Here is a 24,095-nt window from a genome sequence, read left to right on the forward strand (position 1 = left end):
GAGCCCAAGTCGGATGCTCAACCGACTGAGCCACCCAGACGCCCCTCTTCTTTTCTTTTTTTAAATCTACCTTCTGATTCCAAGCAGCAAAAAAAAAAAAAAAAAAAAGTATTTTAACTTAAATATATTATAACTATAAGATTATGATGGCTTTTCTGTGGGTTATTTCCCCAATATGGTGTTCACTAATCCTGAATATAGACTTACATGTTGTTGCACTGTATACTTGCTTTCCTTAGAATGATCTGTCCAAGTGAACAAAATGGAGAGCTATGAAGGATCCCGGTGTTATTGCTGTTTGGTACCATTGCTTCCGACATCCGTTTCTAGGGACTAAGGAATTGCTTTAGCCACATGCACAATACCTCGGACAGTGTTACTCAAAGAATGGCCCACAGACTAAGTGTTTTTCTTACCTGACTGCAATAAAGTAAGTACAAGAATTGGAAATAAGTACAGGAATTGAAAATTTTAAAAAGTTCAGAAACTTTTATATCAATTTGGAAGAATTGAATCTAATTTTTAAAATTGAGCGTATATTTTTTATAGGTCCTTTTAAAATCTTTTTCTTTCCTGAAAACTCATTTTATTTTATTCTACCAAATGTCAATCTATCACAGATTAGATTTTCTACAATAGTCTAGAAAATTCCTCAAATTTCCATGACTCTCTCGCTTATAAGGCAGATGCATTGCTCTAAAAGTTGTTGACTTGGCTTGCTTTCATAGTGTGACAAGTGATATATACCCGTGTAAAACTTCAGGAAATGAGACACAATGACAAAATTCCTCGCCTGCGGCTGCCGCGCACACCAAGATTAAATCTTTCCCTTCTCATTTCTGTCATCAGACTACAAGGCCTCGTCTGCTTTTCCTGTTAAGATATTTTAATTAGAATCTGAGAGAGTGAGTGGAATAAGAGAAAATTAGTCATGAAAAGAACATTGCATTTTTTTTTTACCCTTCAAAGAAAAGTGTAATAACATTTCCTCCCATATTATTTCTACTTTAGTGCCATTTTCTAAAAGTAAAGTACTCTGGAAGATATTTAGGAGAACTTTAACATGATGGGTTTGCACTCAGAAATGTTTTTAAATGCTGGTGAAGAGTATATAAATAATAAAATTTGGGGACATTAGCAAGAGTCACAGTGTCAGCCTCAGGGAGAGGTTTGGGTTTCTGTCCCAGCCAAAGTACAACCACAGAGCCAGAGTAAACATTGACAACACCGCCTTGTTCTGAATGGCAACATTTGTCTAGGCAGCAGGCATTAGTAGTGAGAGCAGGGTTGATAGGGATTAGGGGGTCAGGCGTACAGGTCTAAGTTACGGGTGAAGCAAGAAGAACTGAGAGGGATATTATATGGTAGAAAGAAAGAGACCAAAAGAGAACTGAAAAGGATGGGGATAGGTGGGAGGCTTCCAGGCTGGCTGGGCTTTGAGGCTCCTGGTGACAGGCTCGGTGGGTGGACCACTTACATTTATAAAGGCCAGGGATCAGGTATACATTTGGAGCCTAGCATAAAAAATTTTATTAGCCTTGGTTATTCAACTGAAGAGCACTTGATGAAAATTTCTGCTTTATCTTCTGTTATCGCTTCTAGCTACTCCTCTTTTACATTGGAAAAAATAAATACAATTACAAGTTTATCATTCACAGTAGGTTATGAGGTCTTTCATATGTCAAAAACATGTTGTAATATGAATCTTTTTGCCTTGGTGAAAAAATGTGGGTGCAATTATCATTTTATAATTATGGTGTTATGTGTGTGCTGTAATTTCCCCATAAAAGTGTGACCTAAAATGATCTGAAAGGATAACTATTCTGGAAGTGTTGTGTTTTGTTTTTTTAATTTTTTTTTCAACGTTTATTTATTTTTGGGACAGAGAGAGACAGAGCATGAACGGGGGAGGGGCAGAGAGAGAGGGAGACACAGAATCGGAAACAGGCTCCAGGCTCTGAGCCATCAGCCCAGAGCCCGACGCGGGGCTCGAACTCCCGGACCGCGAGATCGTGACCTGGCTGCAGTCGGACGCTTAACCGACTGCGCCACCCAGGCGCCCCTGGAAGTGTTGTTAAAATACACTTAAAATCATCTTTAAAAAGTGGAACATTTCCCCAAATCGTTTTTGCCTCCACACTGAAATCCCTCCAGTCTTTTCCCAGTACCCTTTCATTCTATTATCTTTCAGATATGACTGCCTTGCATAATTTTGGGGTCTGGGAGGACCATTTATATATTAGGAACCACTTATCTATTTGTCATACTGACCATTATTGCTGAGTGCTTACTGCAAGGTTCTAGGTCCATTGCTGGGATTACAAAAGAGGTGCCCTCTGTTCCTTCATTCATCCACCAACCTGTTTAAATACCTGCTGTGCCAGGAATTTGGGACAGGTACCTCTTATAAGGAACTGATATACTCTGTAAAATGGTGAGAATACCTTTTAAAGGTATTATGAGGATTAAATGAAATTATATTTCTAAAGCACCTGAAACAGGTACTCTGAATGAGTATTTTCCCCCAGGAATGGCAGAGATTGAATGGCAGTTTTTGCAGGTCATTGAGAAGATAAGCTGAATCTTGCATAATATCTAATGTTAGGGGCACCTGGGTGGCACAGTCGGTTGAGTGTCCAACTTGGGCTCAGGTCATGATCTCGCAGTCTGTGGGCTCAAGCCCCGCATTGGGCTCTGTGCTGACAGCACAGAGCCTGGGGCCTGCTTCAGATTCTGTCTCCCTCTCTATCTGCCCTTCCCCTGCTCACGCTCTGTCTCTCTCTCTCTCAAAAATAAATAAACATTACAAAAAATTTGAATGTTAATTTACTGATCAGGGGCACGTGTGTGGCTCAGTCAGTTAAGCCTCTGACTTTTGATTTCAGCTCAGGTCATGATCTCAGGGTTCATGGGACTGAGCCCCATTCAGGGCCCTGTGTTGACAGTGTGGAGCCTGCTTGGGATTCTCTCTTTCTCTGTCTCTACCCCAGCCCTGCTCATACACGTGCTCGCTCTCTCTTAAAATAAATAAATTAACATTAAAAAAAATAATCCAAGGAAAAAATACATTAAAATATTTTCTTCTATTGGGGTGCCTGAGTGGCTCATTCATTTAAGCATCTGACTCTTGATTTCGGCTCAGGTGTGACCTCACAGTTCATGGGATCAAGCCCCATGTGGGGCTCTGCACTGACAGTGAGGAGCCTGCTTGGGATTCTTGATTCTCTCTTTCCCTCTCTCTGCTCCTTCCCCCCTCTCTTTTTCTCTCTTTCAAAATAAATAAATATAAAAAGTATATTATAAAACATTTTTTAAAGTATATTTTCTTCTTTTGGAATATCAATAGGAAACACCAAATTGATAGATTGCCAAAACATTGAAGAGTAAAAGTATTAGAAAACAGTCACATGTAAAGGAATTATAGAAGAGCTTTTTAAAAATATGTAAAAGTAATACTTTAGTTGTCTGCAGATGCTTTCTTCTTGAATGTTGACTTTTAGTCACTCTTGACATTTTACCTGGAGAAAGGGAGACCATTGTGTCAGTGACCGATCTTGGCTATTCATCATTTCCGTGAACTCTCAGGAAGTTCAGTCTGAACATCAGAAAGAATTAATATCACAGTAACTCAAGTCTAAGAAGACAAAGCTGGTGCTTCCTCTGGAAACACATCCTTCCACCTGCCCCCTGAAGTCTGATAAATCTTTCAATTCCAGTTTGTGTGTGTGTGTGTGTGTGTGTGTGTGTGTGTGTGTGTGTGTGCGCGCGCGCGCGCGTGTGTGTGAGTGGTAGTGTATTGGACATGAATTTGAATCTGATCAGATTTCCTTATGTAAAAAGTGGGCATTTTTGTGTGTGTCTTCCAAATAGGGGTAATTCCAAAATTGGAAAATCAGCTGCAAAGAAAACCAACAGATTTATGATACGATGGTTTTTTCCCCCCTATATTCAGGGGAAATGCCTCCAGTTTCATTGTTCTTTCTTTACCTAGAAGTAATAACTGACATTTGTAACAATTTCCTTGCTTGACTAATACTATTGCCTGAAGATTTTAAAGAATATTGTACTCTATTTTATTTTCCTAATGCTATTCAATAGAACTTTTTGCTATGACAGAAATGTTCTATATCTGTACAGGGCAGGGTGGTAACCACTAGATACATGTGGCTTTTGAACATTTGAAATGTGGCCATTAAGCTTGCACAACTGAGAAAATGAATTTTTAATTGTATTTAATTTTAATTAACTTAAATGTAAACTTAAAACAGCCACCTGTGTGTAGTGACTACCCTATTGAACAGCACAATCCAAGACCATAAGTATTAATTCACAAGAGTTAAAACAGGTTTCAGCATAGACAATATTGAGAAGGTTAGTAGTTGGAGATTCTGGTTTTACAAAAAGTTTTATCTCAATGTTCCACTGGGTGTGGAATTTATAAAAAATGATCTCTATAATATAAATTAGATAATAAAGTGTTGTTTCTTCTTTCAATCTCAACTTTTATGTTGTCTTTTCTATTTTTTCATATTTATTTTCAATTTGGTAACTTCAACCAAAAGCATTTTTCAGATATAATAAAAATTAGGTCAACAGCTTTATCATTTCTAGCTATATGTTTTTATGAGAGAGAGAGACAGGCAGACAAGGAGAGGGAGAGAGAGTGAATATGTTAAACTTTGAGCCAGTCTCAGATGTTTATTACTTTTGCTGACTTGGCTTTAAGACCATAGTGGGAGGTCCAAGATGATTTCAGTTAATTTCTTAGGATGCGTGTCGTATGGTGTTTTGTTTGTTATGGCATTTCTCTTTCTTTCATGGCTTTTCATAATCTCATTCCATGTGTTTGCGGACTACAGCTGACCTTTTCAAAAATTTTTAATTAAAACCATACTTTTTAATTAATTTTTTTTTATTTTAAAGAGAGAGAAAGAGAGAGATTGCATGAATGGGGGAGAGGGGCAGAGGGAGATAGAGAGAACTTCAAGCAGGCTCCACGCTCAATGTGGAGCCCAACCCGGGGCTCGATCCCACAACCATGGGATCATGACCTGAGCCAAAATCAAGAGTCAGATGCTCAACTGATTGAGCCACCCAGGCACTCCCCCAAAATATTTTTAATTGAAATGTAATTAACATACAGTGTTATATTAGTTTCAGGTGTAAAATATAGTGATTCAACAATTCTGTACATTACTCAGTGTTATCACAATAAATGTACTCTTAATCCTCTTCACCTATTTCACCCATTCCCCTCCCACCTCCCCTCTGGAAATCACCAGTATGTTCTCTGTATTTAAGTCTGTTTTTGTCTGTTTGTCTTTTTTCCCTTAGTTTGTTCATTTGTTTTATTTCTTAAATTCCACTTATGAGTGAAATCATATGGTATTTGTCTTTCTCTGTCTATTTCACTTAGCATTATATATTTTAGGTCCATCCATGTTGTTGCAAATAGCAAGATCTCATTCCTTCTTATGGCCAAGTAATAGCCATATGCATGTGGTATATATATCTATAATGGAATACCGTTCAGCCATGCGAAAGAAGGAATCCTGCCATTTGTGACAACATCATCTTCTTTATCCATTCATCTATCAGTGGATACTTGGGTTGCTTCCATAATTTGGCTATTGTAAGTGATGCTGCAGAAAACATAGGGGTACATATATCTTTTCAGATTAGTGTTTTTGTTTTCGTTGTGTAAATACCCAGTAATGGAATTACTAGATCATATGTATTTCTATTTCTATTTCTATCTTATTAATTAATTAATTAATTAATTAATTTAAGATTTTATTTTTAAGTAATTGCTACACCCAACATGAGGCTCAAACTTACAACCCCAAGATCAAGAGTCATATTCTTTTCCAACTGAGCCAGGCAGATGCCCCTGATATTTCTTTCTTTCTTTCTTTTTTTCTCTCTTTCTTTCTCTTTCTTTCTTTCTTTCTTTTCCTTTCTCTCTCTCTCTCTCTCTTTCTTTCTTTCTTTCTTTCTTTCTTTCTTTCTTTCTTTCATTCTTTCTTTTTTAATGTTTATTATTTGAGAGAGAGGGAGAGAGAGACAGAGAAACAGAGAGCAAGCAGGGGAGGGGTAGAGAGAGAGGGAGACACAGAATCAGAAACACGCTCCAGGCTCTGAGCTGCCAGCACAGAGCCCGACGCGAGGCTCGAACCCATAGACCACGAGATCATGAGCTGAGCTGAAGTTGGCCGTTCAACCAAGTGAGCCACCCAGGCGCCCCTGGATGCCCCTGATATTTCTATTTTTAATTGTTTGAGGAACCTCCATACTGTTTTCCACAGTGGCTCCCCCAATTTGCATTCCCACTAACAGTGTACAAGGGTTCCTTTTTCTCCACATCCTCACCAACACTTGTTATTTCTTGTCTTTTTGATTCTAGTCGTTCTGACAGGTATAAGGTCATATGTCATTGTGGTTTTGATTTGCATTTCCATTTCCCTAATGATTAGTGATGTTGAGCATCATTTCCCATATCTGTTGGCCATCTGTATGTCTTCTTTGAAAAAATGTCTATTCAGGTCCTCTGCCCATTTTTTAATTGGATTGCTTGTATTACTGACCTTTTTTAAAAAATAAGGATTGAATTTTTAAAAGGAGCTGGGATACATTTATCCATAGCAGTTTGTCTTTGCCTTCCCCAAAGCACCATTTTAAATTGTAGAACATTGGGGCACCTGGCTAGCTCAGTTGGAAGAGTGTGTGGCTCTTGATCATCAGGGTTGTGAGTTCAAGCCCCACATTGGGTGTAGAGATTATTTGAATAAACTTTAAAAAATTATAGAATGTGATTGTGACTCTAAAGAAAGTTGTCTGTTGAATAACTGGAGACTGTATTTGCCAATTTGCCTTTATATGTGTGTGTGTGTGTGTATATATATATATATATATATATATATATGTAATTTATATGTATGCAATATATGTAATATTATATGTAATACATATTATATGTACATATACATATTATATATTGTATATATACATATACATATATGTATATATGTTGTATATATACATATACATATTACATATAATACATATAAAATATGTAATATATGTATAAAATATATGTAATATATATATAATTTCAATTAAGTGGAATATTTCCAACTAGGGGCTTCTGGTTGATCAAAAGTAAAATGAAAAAAATCATTCATACACTCATCATTTATTTATGATAACCTGTCATATCCCAGGTAATGTTCTCGATATTGGGAATACAACAGTGAACAAAACAGATAAAATTCTCCATCCTCATGGAGCTTAAATTCTAGCAGAATCCTTTTTGTTCCACTTCCATAGATAATCTTTTGAAAATATCTATTTCCCTTCATCCTGCAAGTACATGAATTATCACAACCTAGTGTGTTTGGTTGATTTCGATTACTAAGATTTCTGGGTTGCCTTAAAGCCCTCATTCCTTAGTATTATTGGTATAGAACCAAAGTTCTACTCTGAATCACTTAGGAAGCCTTTTAGCAAATACTGATGCTGCCCAAACCTGCCCCATCCTGATTTAGTTTGTCATGGGGCACGAGTATCAATATGTTTTAATCACTCCAGGTAATTATGCATGCTGCCAGAGTTGAGTGCTACTAGCATAGAAAGGCTTAAGGGATATGGAGCCAGCATATATACAAGAAGATGTTTTTAAATCTAATGATATCAACTTATTTTGTTTTGATTTGTGATTGCAAATTGAGATTTACAAGAAGCAAAGGAGAAATGGGATTGAAGCTTCTTTTTACTTAAAATTTAACATTTTATTTATCTACTTATTTATTTATTTAGCACTTATTATATTCCAGGTGTTAGGGATTGGAAGATGAACAAAGAATGAGCCCTATCCTCTACAAATTTATAATCTAGTAGGGGAGTTCACAAACTTTTTCTGGAAAGTAAATATTTTTGGTTTTATGAGCCATATAGTCTCTGTTGTAACTATTCAATTCTGTTGTAGTGAGAGAGTAGCCATAGGCAATATCTAGACAAATGGGTATAACTACATTCCAATAAACTTGATTTACAAAAACAGGCAATGGTCTGGATTCGGCTGCAGGCCTTAGTTGCCAACCTCTGGTCTGGTAGAAGAAAGAGAAAATAAATAATTACTGTAGAGTAGAGTATGTGATCAAAGTGAGCACAGGTGACACAAGATAAGGGCCATCAGTACCTGAGAGACTTAGGGAAGATTCTGAAGGAGATGCTGTTCAAGTGGATTATGAAGCACGGGTTGGAGTTTGGAGAAAGGAAAAGGAAAGGATGCTCTAAGCAGAGGGACAAATGTGCAAAGCATGGGCATGTAAAACAACACTGCCTCTTCTAGAAACCAAAAGCAATCCAGTGGGGCTAGAATGCAGGTTGCCTACTTGGGCAGAAGGATGGGGCTAGAGAGGCTGGGCCATATTCTGATGGACCTTGGTTAGGAAGTGAGAAGCATGGGTGTGGAGCTAACAGTCTTGGGAGGAGCAAATAAAGGATTTTAAGCAGGGAAGAGTAATTCATTGGCTGCCCGTTGGAGAGGAGGAGATGCAGTCATTGTACTACTGTGGTAAACCAGACGGAAAATGGTTGAGTGGCAAGCATGACCAGGATGGGATTCATGTGAGCACTGTTTAGACTACAGAATCTCTCGTCTTGGTGACTGCTTGCACATGGGGATAAATGAGAATGAAACATCTTAGACACCTTCTAGATTTCTGGCTTGGGTGACTGGGTGATGTAATTTATGTAGACAGGAGAAATAAACCTGGGGAGGGGTAGAAGATGATGAATTTGTTCAGGAGTTTGAGTTCAGGATAAATACATGGCACTGAAGTGTAGCTCCCCAATAGAAAACGGATTGCTACTAAAGTGGACGTGGAGATTCGGGAGTCAGTGTTAGACCCAGTGATAGATAAGGCCACACATTTAGATTAGGTCACCCACAGAGAGCCTGTAAGGTGTCAAAATAGACAGGCCAGCAGTGGAGAAAACCTTGGGTAATATGCATATATGGAACCAGAATTCTGAAGGAGCAGTCAAATCGAGGTGGGAGGGAACTGGAAGACAGGGCTGTTACCCAGGCTGAAGGGAGGAGTTTCAAGACGGCAGCAGTCAGTGCTGAGAAAACTGTCTCTGGGGTTCTGTGGTATGGATACCTTTGCAGAGAAGAAAAGCAAGGCCTTAGAGATCGGAATGAGACTATGCTCCCCAGAAACTTAGCTGAAGTATGGGCAGCTCAGACACTGCTGGTGGAGCTATAAATTGGTAGATGTTTCTCAACAGATGTTTGGAAAACTGTATTGAGAGATACCACCATTTAACAACAAGTAATTTCACTCTTAGAAAATCGTGCCAGGAACATAATCATATGCTCTGTAGTCGGTAACAGTGAACAAAAGTTCCAAAATGACATTTTGGATCATTTAATTTGATCAATTCCAAGAAACATGCCCTGTAAGTGCTTACTGATACAAATGACATAGTAACTGTTTTACCCTTTAACCATGGCCTCAGACCAAATTTGTTTTGTTTGCATTTAGCTTTTATATATTAGAGCTTTTAAATTAAGAAATATTTAAAATACTGACCATTACAGAGTATACAAGGAACATGCATGTACCCATTACCCAGATTGAAAAGATGTTAACATTGTACCATATCTGCCTATGATTTTTTAATATATTACAAATCCATGTTAAATCCCCTTTATACCCTTCCCCAATCCTATTCTCCTCCCTCCCTCCCCATTTTACAGTTGATATTTATGCTTCCTGGCTTTTTTTTTTAAATGACTTGCTTGTGTGTAAACCCATATATAATTTATAGTGTTGTTTTGCATATTTTTAAACTTTAAATAAGTGCTATCCTACTATTCATATTATTCTTCAATTTGAGGTTTTTACTCGTCACTGTTTTTGAGATTTATTTATGATCATATATGGTACCTATATTTCTTTCAAAAACTTCATTCTGTAGTATTCTGTTACCTGACAAAACCTCAATTTATATATTCATTCTCTGTTGGCAGGCACCCGGACTAGTTCCTGCACACCTCTGTTCTTTGAACTCCTCAGTTATTAAATGGAGCTAGTAATAGTATCAATCTCGTAGGAGGTTTGAGGATTACAGTAATTAATATATGTAAAACACTAGTCAGGCCTTGAAACACAATAATCATCCAATGCACATTAGCTATTGTTATCAGTATGACCAATAATATTATTATTAAGTTCTTTCCAAATCTTTGCTGTCACATTCTGATATGACATGCTCACATATTGTGAAATGTTGTGTTTCTTTCCTTATATCTATGCATAAGTTTCTTTATCATATCTAACTAAAAGTCAAATTTCTGGTGTGTTTAACACCAGAACACCAAATCTGTGTTTAACCCTACCATTATAAATGTTGCATACATCCTTTCTAAAGATGTGGTACCAATCCTTCTTCCACCTACGACACATGAAAGTTTCTGCTTCCTTGTCAACACTTGTTATTGTCAGACAATCATTTTTGCCAATCCTTGGTGTTGAAATGGTATCCCATTTTTTAATATTTATTTATTTGTTTGTTTGTTTATTTATTTATTTATTTATTTATTTAAGAGAATGAGCAGGGGAGAGGGACAGAGAGAGAGAGAGAGAGAGAGAGAGAGAGAGAGAATCCCAAGCAAGCTCCATACTCAGTGTGGAGCCCAACATGGGGGTTGATCCCATGACCCTGGGTTCATGACTTGGGATCATGACACTCAAACAACTGAGCCACTCAGGCACTCTAGCCCCCATTGTTTGCTTTAATTTGCATTTTCCTTGTGTGTAGTGAGGTTGAGAATCTTTGCACATCTTTTTTGACCATTCAGGTTTTCTTTTATGTTAATTTTCTGCCCATTTTTCAGTGGGGTTGTTATCTTTTTCTTATTGCGTTGTAGGAATTCATTTTATATTTAAATACTAATCTTTTGTCTCTCATATCTCAAATTAAATGAATGACTTATTTGGTTTTTTAAAATTTGAAAACATGACTTATCAAAGCACTTCATGCACGTGGTAAAAAAAACAAAATAAAATGGTACAGAAGAGCTTGTGATAAAATGCAAGTCTTCTGCCCTCCCTCCCTCCCCACGCCGACACCACTCCCTAGGGTAGTTTCTTTCTACCAATTGTGCTTTTAGTTCTCCTGATCATTTTTTCCATAAGCACTTATACCTTGTATCCTGATATATCAACGTGAACAATATCTCTGTATTCCATGCTATGAAAGGTAAGGCCACCCCGCTGTACACAGCTCTAAATATTACCATTCATCATCCTGGCTAGCTGCTCCCATTTCTCTTACATGTTGCTGGAATTTGTTGAAATCCCTTATCTTTGATAAGCTCTTCTCTTTTTATCTTAACTATGGGTTTGTTTCCTTATTTCCCTATTTGTTTTGTTCATCACTTTAATTATTTCACTTGGGAGCAATGATGAAAGGCAGATGTATTCATTCCATCCAACAGCTATCCCCAGAAATTACCAACAGTAGCCCAGAGCCTGGCTTTTTTTATGTCTTATTTATGATTTTTCACACTTTGAATATTTATAGAACTGAAATTAGAGTCTTGTAAATTACATTTTTTTTGTGTGACTCCAATTGAACAGTTAGGGGCAAAGTGAACTTTCAGACTTTTTTTTAGTTCTTTCATAAGCAACTCCTTCTGGCCTACCTACAAAGGTATCTGCTGAGAATTATGAATAGAGGCATCTACCTCTTACTCAAAGTAATGATTGCTTTTGCTCAGCCTTCATTCCAACTGGGTTTGGGATTTAGTATCATTGTGGGGAAGAATAATGTTTTTCTCTGCCTCTGAGCCTCTGTAGATGTAAGCCCATCTTTTCCATTAGCTATTCCTGATGTTAGGCTGTGAATTTCCCTGAATGATAAATAGCTTCATTGAATTTCCACTTCCTACTCAATTTCTTTATAAGTTAAAGGAAGAAGAATAGCCAAGAGACAAAAAGGCTTTTATCTATAAAGTAATAGCTGTACATTGCAAAAACATGCAGTTTTGAGCTAGAGTCATCGGTCTTCAGTCATATTTTAATTTTGCTGCCTGGTGACTGGTGTTCTCTACAGAACTAAATATTATCTGACTTGCCAGTTCCTCTTTTATAAACTGGAATCCTTTCTTGCTCATGGTAACATCTTCTGAAGATAAGATATGCATACATGAATATGAATAAATATGAAAAACCTTGTAGAAATGATGAAAGTAAAAAACGGGTTTAGAGGACATTTATTTATTTAGAAGAACTTTAGAGGTAGAAATGTTCACCAAAATTTTGTGAAATTAACCAAAATGTTCACTGTGGTTGTTGCTGGGTAGAGTGACTGCATGTAATTCGTATTTTCTTCTTTTTGCTTGTCTACATTTTCTATAATGAATGAATGTATTTTCTGAAATAATGTACAAAATTTTGGTTGAGTTTTGGATTGAATGCAAGTGTCTTCTGTGAGATGTTGCTGCTACTGAAATAGTACTTCACTAAATGATCTTGGTCTGGGACAAGTGCTGTTTAGTATCTCTTCCTCTGAGAGATGTTCCTGGCCTAGAGCAAAAAAACTGTCATGCTGCTCTGTCACTAAGGCTACAGGGCTGTTGTTTTTATGGTGCCCATTGGTCATTCATACTTACTGAGCATCCGTGTGCTGCCTTATGTGAGAAAATACCAGGAGAGGTATATGTGGGGAAATATCAAATAAATTGGGAACTCCCTTCCAAAGAGTGATCATTTTTAACTCCTGAGAATTTTATAAATCAGTCCATCAAAACAAATGTCATGGAGCTCTGCCATGTATAGGGCAATGTCCTAGGTGCGGCACAGATCTTAAGGGAGATTGATGCATGGCCCACACTGGCGTCCAGGACCTTGTGGTCACATTGGGAAGGTTAGACTCGAGCATGTGAAAATAATAACAAGAGAGGGAGAGAAATGCAAGTTTCCAAAATTGCATCCAAAAGTTGTCATGCAACTGTGTATAGGCCCTGAGTGAATGGTGCAGGGGCTAACTGCTGTCAGAAGGAAGAGCTCACCTGTAGGCCTGAGTGGGCTACAGGATTGCCTGGATTGGACGGACTTGTGCTGAAAGTGGAAGCTACAAGGCTTCCTAAGGCCTGTATTCAGCAATCCTGAAATATTCTTTCTGGCACATGCCATTAGTCCAAGTAAGTCACAAAGCCAACGCAGATTCAAGGGCAGGGAAATCGCCTCTGCCTGTTGAAGGGAGGGATAGTCAAGGCACATTGTAGAGGCGCACAGTCACAGGAGAGTATAATTCACCGAGAGCCATTTTAAACAACCTAGCACAATGGCTCATGGTAAAACTCTGTGATCCAAGTTCTGTAGGTTTAGCTCCTGGTATGTAAAGGAGAGCTTTGGGAATTTTTTTTCTTCTTGTGTAACTTAGTTTTCTCATCATGTTGATAACAAAAAGTAATTTATTTTTCCATCCATATTTAACATAGTAGGTAATAATGTATAGGTATGTATAGTCTTTCTGGTTTAATATAAAAGTATTATTAATTAATGATATTGAATCAAGCTGTCCTCACTTGTGTTCACCTGCCAAAATTTAGGTATCGCTGACATTCAAGATGGTGGATGATAGAAGGGAAAGGGTAAGAGCGTTGGAATCAGACTGATTCCAGATTTAGGTTCTTGGCTCTGCCACATAATAGTGCTGTGCCTCTTTCAGCCTTCACATCCTTACCTGTGAAATGGGGATAATAGCACTGCCTCTGCAGGCATGTCGGCTGTTATTGCTAGTTCTGAAGAACTAGCTGAAAGAATTTAGCTTTCATTTAGTTTTTAGAAACTCATACTTCTGGGGCACCTGGGTGGCTCAGTCGGTTGAGCCTCCGACTTCGGCTCAGGGCATGATCTTGCAGTCTGTGAGTTCGAGCCCCACATCGGGCTCTGTGCTGACAGCTCAGAGCCTGGAGCCTGCTTCAGATTCTGTGTCTCCCTCTCTCTCTGCCCCTCCCCTATTCACGCTCTGTCTTCTCTCTGTCTCAAAAATAAATAAAAACATTTTAAAAAATTAAAAAAAAAGAAAGAAACTCGTATTTCTATTTAAAGATTACAATTTGACTATATTTAGTTGAGGGCAATGTATTTTGTTTTTGATCTTTTAGATGAGCCTCTCAGCGGCCCAGTTTTAAAATAAAAGTGTATCATTACGCACTCTCTTCAGAGGTGGCTTTTCTAGAACACAAATTCTTTATTTAAGCCACTTTTTGTAGACTGGAGCTTCACAAGTCTGGACAGAGTTGGGTTTCTCACCAGGGTGCGCCCATAAGTGTGCCACAGGCAGAGGAAAGGCATCCTCTGCAGACAGATGTCTCCACTTAGTGAGGTAGTCAGTTAGCACTTGTTTTCCCCTGAGCAGTTTGTGCTTAATTACTAAAGACTTAATCATGAAACTGGGGCATTGTGAAAGATGTACGATCAATAGTTATAACGTAATCATTAATGGATACTATTTATTGAGTACTTAATATATGCCAGGAACTGTTAAGTGCTTTACATGCATTATGTCATTTATTTTCAGAAAACTGCTCTGAGATAGGTGCTTTTATTATTCTCAGGTTTTTTTTAATGTTTATTTATTTTTGAGAGAGAGAGAGAGAGACAGAGTGTGAGTGGGGGAGGGGCCGAGAGACAGAGAGACACAGAATCTGAAGCAGGCTCCAGGCCCTGAGCTGTCAGCACAGAGCCCAACACAGGGCTCTAACCCACGAACCGTGGGATGGTGACCTGAGCTGAAGTTGGACTCTTAACCGACTGAGCCACCCAGGTGCCCCTATTATTCTCATTTTTAAAACCTGAAAAATGACATAGGAATTTATGAAAGTGGTGGAGTATGTTATAGAAAGTTACAAAATACAGATAGGCAAACATAAGAGTGAAGACACCATTTTCCTACCATTCAGAAAATGTTAGTGACATCTTTTTATGTGAACTTCTGGAATTTAGAAAACCTCTTTATTTCCTACCAAGCCTAACTGTTAAGACTATTATCTGAAAATATAAAAAAGAAATTTCTATATTAGAACATTGACCCTTGCCTTCTATTTGGATTACTGCTTTAGCGATCCTAACATCCTGAAGTCTTGGATGAATCCAGCTGAGTATTAGGTTGTATTCAGGGAAGGGAAAAAAAGATAAGCATATGAATACACCAAAACAAAACAAAACACTGTTCCAGTGTTAGTTATTGCTGGGGAGGAATCACAAAATCTCACTGGCAGAAACAAGAACTTATCCTTGACCATACATCTTGGGGTCAGCTGAAGTGGCTCTTTTTAGGCTATGGGTTTACAGGTTGGCTGAAGTGGGGCCCAAATTAGAGGGTTAATGGCTACTGTGGTTTGTTCTTTTCACAATGAAGGGAAAAGTGGCCGGGGACAAGCCCAACTGCATAAATATATATATGCTAACATCCCAGGGAACCAAAGCAAGTTTGATGTCAAGCCTAAAGTTAAGGGAAAAGGAAAGACATACCTACCATGAGTGTCCTTAGCCCTGAGGTCAAGGCAAGGGTATGGATGTATAGCACTACTCCAGGGGAATGAAAAATTAAGACTAATAATTTAATCTGCCATTCCTACTTTTATGTGTATGTTTATTTATTCATCTACCCATCCATCTACCCTCCAAATAGATACAATTAAATGTACATAGGCATATACATAATACACATATGTACACACACATACACACAAGATAAAATAAAACATGTAGCTATGTGTAAAAATATTTCTAAAACATGAAGATGGAATGACATATGGGAGCAGGGTGATTGGCTAGAGAAACTAGTGTAATATAGCAGAAAACCCCAATTAAGAGTAAATATAAAAGCATTCCAAGGACAGGAGCAACAGAAATTTGACAATAAACTGGACACTGGGAACCAGGGAGGGGGAAATTAAGGGTAAGATGGAGTGAAGAAGAAGAAATTAAAATTATCTATCATTCCGTGAGCGTCGGGAAGGTGGGGAAACTGTAGTAGTACTGACCAGGAGCAGCAGTGGTGAAGGGTGGCTGGAAGACAGCAATTGGTCTTACTTTGCATGGTTAGGTTTCAGATATCAGCAAACATCAAATTGGCCATGTCCTCAAAATAATTGAACTTTGGTGGTGTGTTGAGACAGGAGCACAAGTTAGCTTTGTTTGTGACCATGGACGAGTTTCTTATGTCTCTTCCAGCTCTTAAATTCTGTAATCCTTTGACCTTCATTGAGACTTCTAGTTGGAGCAATATGAACAATATGTTTCCCCAAGGAATGCAGATAGAAAAGAACAAGACTTATGTGTCAGGGGTCAAATGATGTCCTCTAGATAAGTGCTCTTGGCCAGCATCATGTTGTTGTTCTTATTGTTCCTTTTTAATTAGTTTTATTTTTGATTTTTAAATTTGAGAACATACAGGCTGGGTATCCTTCTCTAGTCCAGCCCCAGACTCGACCAGCCCCTCTTGTCTTAGATCCATCCACTTCTCACATTTACATAATGTCCTAGTCCTGGAAGATGTGTGGGATTTTGACTCCTGCTCTAAGTCTTAGGGCTAGTTGCTGGTGAGAAGATGGAAAATACTCAAAGAAGATTAAGAAAAACCAGAGGTAGGCCAGCAGTGAGTCATGCAAGTTGAGATTAAATAGTCTTTGAAAGAAGTGCTGAAGTTTGCTGATTGGTTCAGAACAAGCTTGTTAAAATCTTTGTTGTTCTTTTACAACTGGACTAGATTTTAAACTCTGCCAAAGGGAGAAACAATGTCTTTTCTATGTTCTGAAACTTTATCTTGTAGTGAGATTACAGGGCTGCACTCTACAGGTGCTCCATCAATTTCAAAAGAAAGACAGGGAGGAAGAGGCCTGGAGACAGGAGGGAAAAGAGAACCAAAAGATTCTAAGTTGCTCCACTCTTCCAAATAATTTTTTGGGTTTTTTTTGAGGAGAGAGAGAGAGCAAGTGAACACAAGTGAGTGAAGGGGAGAGAGAGAGAGAGAGAGAGAGAGAGAGAGAGAGAGAGAGAGAGAGAGAAAAGCAGGGCTCACCTGAGGCAGGGCTTGTGTTTTTACCCAAAGCAGGGGTTGTGCTCACCTGATGTGGGACTGAACTCATGAACTGTGAGATCATGACCTGAGCTGAAGTCAGATGCTTAACAACTGAGCTACCCAGGCACCACACTCTTCCAAATAATTAAATAGAGTTCTTGTCTAGAATCACCCAGATGAAACAGATCTTTTTGCACACTTACCACTTTTCTAGAAGCAATGAGGAAGTTGGAAATAGGTTTCCTGTGTGTGGATATGTTCAAGAAATGCTCTTTCCACCCCTCCCCCACCCCCATTGACCACGTTCTCCAGCTCAAATGTCTCTCCTAACGAGTTTTCTTCTGTCCAACCCTCCTGTAGAAATGACTTATTGATGGTCTGCCGCCAACTGAATATGGAAGAGTCTGTGGCTGAGATCATGAACCAGTTGGGCGCAGATGAACATGGGAAGATTTCCTTTCAGGATTTTACAAGGTGCCGCATGCAGCTCGTTCGAGAAATTAGGAAGGAGGAAGTAGGTCTTTCTGAGAAGTCAGACAACTCCTGTAAAAAGAAGAAGCTGAGGGATAGAATTGCGTCCTGGCCCACGAGCAGCGACAACAGTTTGGGTAGGTACAACCAGGTGACAGTTTGGTAGTGCTCCACTAGCCCTGCTTGGTGACCTCTGTAGATGAGAGTGGCCTGCCCAGCCTGCTGCTGGCTCATCCGCAGGCTGTCTTCTTGGCCACACTTTCCCTGGGTGAATGTTCCCTACTTCCCCCAATTCTGTCTTACAGTTTCAGTTCTGAGCTTAGTGCATTCTTAATTTAGTTCTTCCATTTTCCAAGCGTAATAATGCATAGCTATTTAGCTGTTGGAGAAGAAGGGGGCACATTGGATGGGAAAGGTGGTGACTGCACCAGTAGGCCTCAGAAGCTATTTGGGGACTCCTTCAAAGTTTAGTGCAGCTCTGTGCAGTGCGGTTTTAAAAAACCCATCTCTTGTTTGCTTAATCTTTAAAATTTTTTCTACAGAGTTTTCCTGTTCATAAGTATTATTGTTTCCTACTAGTGCAAGATAAGCAATTAGAAAGAAAGGCCCCACAAATGTTGATAATTATTGAAGCTGGGTGATGGGAGCATGGGGTTTATAGTACATTTTTTTGAGCACTCAAATGTTTACGTATTGTTAGTATATTTATAATTTTTCACAATTTTTACAAGATTTAAAGGGAAAAACAAGAGGCATCTGAAAGGGTAGCCTGAACAAAGGGCCAGAGGAAAGTATCTGAATTTTCTATTATATTTAAAGGAATTAAAAAAAAAAATTTCCTTGAAAATGTCTCCTGGATCTCTCTCTGTTTCTTTTTCTCCGAGGTAGATCTAGTGGCAGGAAACAAAGCTCCATGTTAATTGTCCATCATTTGTTAAATATATACTAATTAGCATAGATAATTATGTAGTGCCCCACAACACACACACACACACACACACACACACACACACACACACACATCCTGAACAGTGCTCTTGGCAGTGAAATCATTTGGAGCATTATTATTGAGTAATTGAAATAATAAACGTGTCCTCATATCCCCTATGCCTTACTATCTTAATGGATTCCATTTTAGCTTCAAATCAGATGTCTGGTAATGCATGTGCTCTCAGCATAATAGGTAGAAATATTTAATTTTTGAAGTAACGTTTTTCCGAGTATTAAAGTAATATATGTTCATTATAGAAAAATAAGGGGGGAAAGGCAATCAGAAGAAAATAAAAATCATCCTTAATATCTCACATCCAGAAATAATAGCTACTGTTTAGATTTCTCTCTCTCTCTTTCTCATGTGTGTATATGTGATTTAATTGTTTTTTACTATTTTTTTTCACATACTTTCTATAGTTTTGTATCCTGAAATTCTTCCTTTGCATTTTCCTCATGCTTTTTAAAATGTTTATTTATTTATTTTGAGAGAGAGAGAGAGAGAGAGAGAGAGAGTGAAAGAGAGCATGTGTGTGTGTGTGTGTGTGTACATGCATGTGGTGGGGGGCAGAGAAAGAGAAGAGAGAGACAGAGAGAGAGAGAGAGAGAGAGAGAGAGAAAGAATCCCAAGCAGGCTCTGTGCTATCAGCACAGAGCCCGACATGGGGCTCCATCCTATGAACGTGAGATCACGACCTAAGTCGAAATCAAGAGTCGGACACTTAACCAACTGAGCCACCCAGGTGCCCCTCCTCATGCTTTTAAATAGCATTTGAAAGTATGATTTGTAATACTTGCATGACCTAAAATGCACACACAGTAATGTGTATTAAATGAAAGAATGAGTGGAATTCTTTTTCTAAGCTGTATTTTCTAATTTTTCTGCCAAGAACATGGCCATCTTACATAAATTAATAAGCACACACACAGACACATTTGAAGTAAACTGTGGTATATCCCAATTAGTGAATCCCATGTGGTCACTGAAGTAATATTTACTGTGTATATAGGAGGAATGCTTGTATGGAAAACAACCTATACAGTCAAAATTTTTATTTTAATGTGTAGTTTATAAATATTCTAAAAGGGACAGTTTTGATAGAATTGCTGCCCACATCCAATTGAACGGTCCATTTCATAGGATTGCCCTAACTAGAGAAAGAGTTGAAAAACAATTCCTTTCAACCTTTGTAACTGTATGACTTGGAGAAAAAAGAGGTAATTGAGGGCTGGTGAGTCATAAAACAGTTTGTGAACTGAGGAAATGCCAGCAGATGTGCAGCCCTGTGCTAGTTTATCCTGGTAGTTAAAGCTTCAAAGTCAGGTCATTTGAGTGTGAATCCTGGTTCTGTCACTTCCTGCCTCCATGACATCAGACAAGTTACTTAACTCTCCATATCTCAGTTTCCTCATCAAGTGTAGTGTGAGAACAATAATTGTTATTTAGAGGAATTTAGATGTTAAATATACATATGAAAAGCACATAAAACAGTGCCTATCACATAATTAGCCCTATATACAAGTTAATATTATCGTTACTGCCACTCAGTTTCATTTCCTATTGATTGTCACAGTTGCAACTCGTATGTTGGAGAACAGTCTCCTATTCAATCCAATGTGAGACAAATACATTTAAAACTCTACAATAATTAAACAGTGAGTTATGAGTCCCTCTCTTTTCCACATTGCAATCTTCCCTTCTGACTCTATGTAGGTAGAGTCTAGTACTTCCCATCTTGGGTTCAGGGGAGCCCTTTCCTGGCTCCGCGTCCCTTCCAGCTCCTGTCCCACTTCTATGCTCCTCTTCTCAGCAGAACTTTATGAAGAGTTTGTCTACACTGAGTGTTTACCAGTCCTCACCTCTGCCTTCAACCCACTCTTCCCAGCTTTGGTCATCACTGCTCCAATGAACCCGCTCCGATTGCCTCCATGTTGACCAACTTGATGGGTCCTCTTCTGGATCTTTGCCATTTTGCTCAGCTGACTACTCCCTCACTCCAGCTGCACTTTATTCTTTTGGACTTCTCAACACCGCATTCTCCTGGGTTTCTGCCTGCCATTTTGGCTTCCCTTTCTCAGTCTTGGTCTCTAGGGTGCGTTGGAGTTACAATCTCTCCCAGGATGATTTAGTGCCCATGACTTCAAATAATGTTTTTTGTACCAGCGACTCCAATGTATGTATCTAGCCCTGCTTTTTCCCATGAGCTACCAAATCAGGTAAAAATGACACATATTCCTGGGTGTCTTATAGACCTCTCACCTTTAACACGGTCAAAAGGATTCTTGACCCCCTTCCTTAGTCTTCCTCTCAGGGTCACTGATCTCCCAGATATCCCCATATTGCCAATATCACCACCCTCTCATTTGCTCAAGCCAGCAAGTCCTGTTGTCTCTTTTGTCAAAACACACCCAGAATCTGTCTACTCTCCTTTGCTCCCTTGCCACCACCCTTGCCTAAATCACCATCATGTCTTGCCTTGATTACTAAGATAGCTTATAACTGGCATCCCTGATGCCTACCTTGACCCCCTGTATTCCATTATTTATCCTGCAGTCAGAGTGGTCTTCTTAACATTATGGAAACATGCTTAGCTCATTCCCATGTCTGCAGCATTCCATGGCTTCCATATCATCTAAAATGACGTCCAAATTCCATACTGCAGTCTGGCTCATACCCACCACTGTAAGTGTTATCATGCTGATTGTCCTGACCTATTATGCTTGTTCTAGCCACACTGACCTTCCTGTTTTCCTCTAACTTAGAAAATTGAGCCAGCCTTCAGCCTTTGCCCTGGCCCTTTCCTCTTGTCTAGAACACTCTTCTTTCTGACCTCATTTTCGGTTATTCAGATTTCATCTTAAATATTCCTTCATTAGAGGCCTTTTCTTTTTTAAAAAAAAAATTTTAACATTTATTTTTGAGAAACAGAGTGAGCAGGGGAGGGATAGAGAGAGAGGGAGACACAGAGTCTGAAGTAGGCTCCAGGCTCTGAGCTGTTGGCACAGAGCCCGATGTGGGGCTCAAACTCGTGAACCGTGAGATCATGACCTGAGCCAAAGTCGGATGCTTAACCGGCTGAGCCACCCAGGCGCCCCTAGAGGCCTTTTCACATGCCCTGTTGCTTCATACCACTTATTCTTATCTGACATTACATTATGTACTTATTCTAAGACTCATTTATGTATCTCCCCTAGTACAATGAAAGTTCCACTAAAGTACTGACAGCCTTACAGGGGTACTACTATACCCCAGCACCTGGAACAGAGCTTGGCATATTAGAGATGTTTAGTGTATATTTGTTGCATTTGTTGAATGGGCAGTGCACTGTGTTCATGCTTTTTCAGGGATAAATGGCAGCACAATGCATGGTTCCAGACACCAAGGAACTTATAATTTAAATGTGAAGTTATAATCACATGGCAATTTAAGTAGCAATAAAATTTAAGTTAGAGTCAACAGAGGTTTAGAAGCAACTGAATGGTGCAGAAGATAAGAAAGACTGTGAGCAGGAGTTTCAGGCAAGTTTTACCTGTGGTTGCAATATGGACAGAAGTAGAAAGAATGTTGTACTGCTGTAAGAAAAGCCTGAGAAAAAGTTAGGTTTAACAGTAAAGTGTCAGAAAGATTTTATTGTCAGTCCTGACATTTCACACCACATCCACAGCAGGGAGTTGAGTTGGCAGAAAAAGAAGAGTTATCAAAACATTACATGCTCAAGTTGGAAGAGGAATTTCGAAAGATTCATTTTTCTCAAATGTTTTCCACAGAACACCGATTTCAAAGGATGGTCATAAATATTTTGTGAAGAAAGAATTACTTTTTAAAATACATTTGAAAGCTTTGGATTAAACTAGATTAATAGTTTTCTTTATTGCAAGACATCTCTGAGTCTTTAATATGCTAATATTTCTTGCGACTCTCCAGGAGAAGAATAAAATATATAACATTTCACACATTTAATTGACCATAACTTTTATTTACAAATCTTCTCTTTGTCCTTACATTCTCTGCTGAAATATACTTTGGGGAAAAATTAAGATATCTGAACAACTAGATCATAATAGATTTTTATATCTCTTTTATGTCCACTTAGAAATGATATTAAAAATTTTTAATGTCTTTCAGACAACAGTTATATAAAACTTAAGTTATAGAAATAACAATATTAAAAATGGTTAAAAATTACTAATATTTACTGTGCACAAGGCAATTTGGTAGGCACTTTACTTGTATTATATGCTTAGAAAGAAATTCCAGGTTTACCACTGAGTGGCTATGGGATTTAGGTTGCATTCTTGATTATTCTCAGCTTCAGTTTTCTTATCTGTAAAGATAAAGTGGTAATACCTGCATTAGAGGATAATTGGAAGGACTTAGTGAGATATCATTTGTAAAGTTCCTACACAGTGCCTATTCACATTAGGTTTTCAATAAATAATAGTGTTCCTATAATAATTATCATTATCATCTCTAATCCTTGTGACTACCTTCCAAGTTTAGAATAGAATCCTCCATAGACAGTGGAAGACACTGAGACTTGAAGAAGTTACTTGCCTTGCTCTAAGCCACAGAGCTAATAAGGAGTTGAGAACACTAAAACGTTGATTATTGAAAAAGATGATTCTCGGAGTCCCCTGGAACTTAGTCTTAATGATCAAGATGCCAACTAAAAGAATACTGCCATCCAGAGGCCACTCCCAGAAATTGTTGGCACATGGTCCCCAGGGTCTTGAGAAGGGATCTGAGAGGACAATTCCTGCTAGGTAAACCCATCCCTTTAGCAATGAAGTGATGGCATACATTACATCAAAATAGTTATGAGGTTTAATGTGTGCTCCCTAATTTCCCAGTGGAAAACAAGTGGTTTAGGTTTATTATAATCACTTGTAATTTTCATTTAAATTTTTGTGATTTAATTTTTTTCATTTTGAAATGTAAATTTTAAAAATTAAATCACATTTTAAAAACCATGATTTAGGGGCGCCTGGGTGGCGCAGTTGGTTAAGCGTCCGACTTCAGCCAGGTCACGATCTCGCGGTCCGTGAGTTCGAGCCCCGCGTCGGGCTCTGGGCTGATGGCTCAGAGCCTGGAGCCTGTTTCCGATTCTGTGTCTCCCTCTCTCTCTGCCCCTTCCCCGTTCATGCTCTCTCTCTGTCCCAAAAATAAATAAACGTTGAAAAAAAAAAACCAAAAAACAAACAACAACAACAAAAAAAACAAAACCATGATTTAATTTTTTTTTCAATTTCCTTTGTGATTAGGAAAGACTGGAGTTAAAAAAAATCCTAACTTTAGATATTTATACATGTTCACCATTCCATTGAAGCCTTTATTTAAACATGCCCTTTTAAATAAATAGTTTTTTACTTCAACCAACCTGTAAACTTTACTCATGATTTCCACATATTTTTGTCAAATGTGTGAATTTTGTGAAAGAGATAGTGCTTCAGGGTGAGGACCACTGAAAAACACCACTGAATTGCCTGAGGAGAATTGATAAAATCCTTCAAGTTTGCCTAATGAGGTTGTT

At 38.5% G+C, this 24,095-nt stretch overlaps 1 protein-coding gene and 1 long non-coding RNA gene across 3 annotated transcripts in view; one reads left to right on the top strand and one right to left on the bottom strand.

The window, feature by feature from the left end:
- Nucleotides 1-24,095, top strand: part of MCC (MCC regulator of Wnt signaling pathway) — a 433,554-nt gene that overhangs the window by 69,523 nt on the left and 339,936 nt on the right. For both annotated transcript variants that reach the window (XM_086682183.1, XM_086682115.1), the window contains exon 2: nucleotides 17,464-17,711. In XM_086682183.1, coding sequence (XP_086538309.1) covers nucleotides 17,464-17,711 — 248 coding nt within the window. The remainder of the gene's footprint in view (nucleotides 1-17,463; nucleotides 17,712-24,095) is intronic.
- Nucleotides 1-24,095, bottom strand: part of LOC147584215 (uncharacterized) — a 99,056-nt gene that overhangs the window by 11,889 nt on the left and 63,072 nt on the right. The gene's annotated exons all lie outside the window — the stretch shown is intronic.

This window comes from Puma concolor, chromosome A1 (genome assembly GCF_028749965.1).
Source record: "Puma concolor isolate L17-30 chromosome A1, mPumCon1.1.hap2, whole genome shotgun sequence".
NCBI classification, from domain to species: Eukaryota; Metazoa; Chordata; class Mammalia; order Carnivora; family Felidae; genus Puma; species Puma concolor.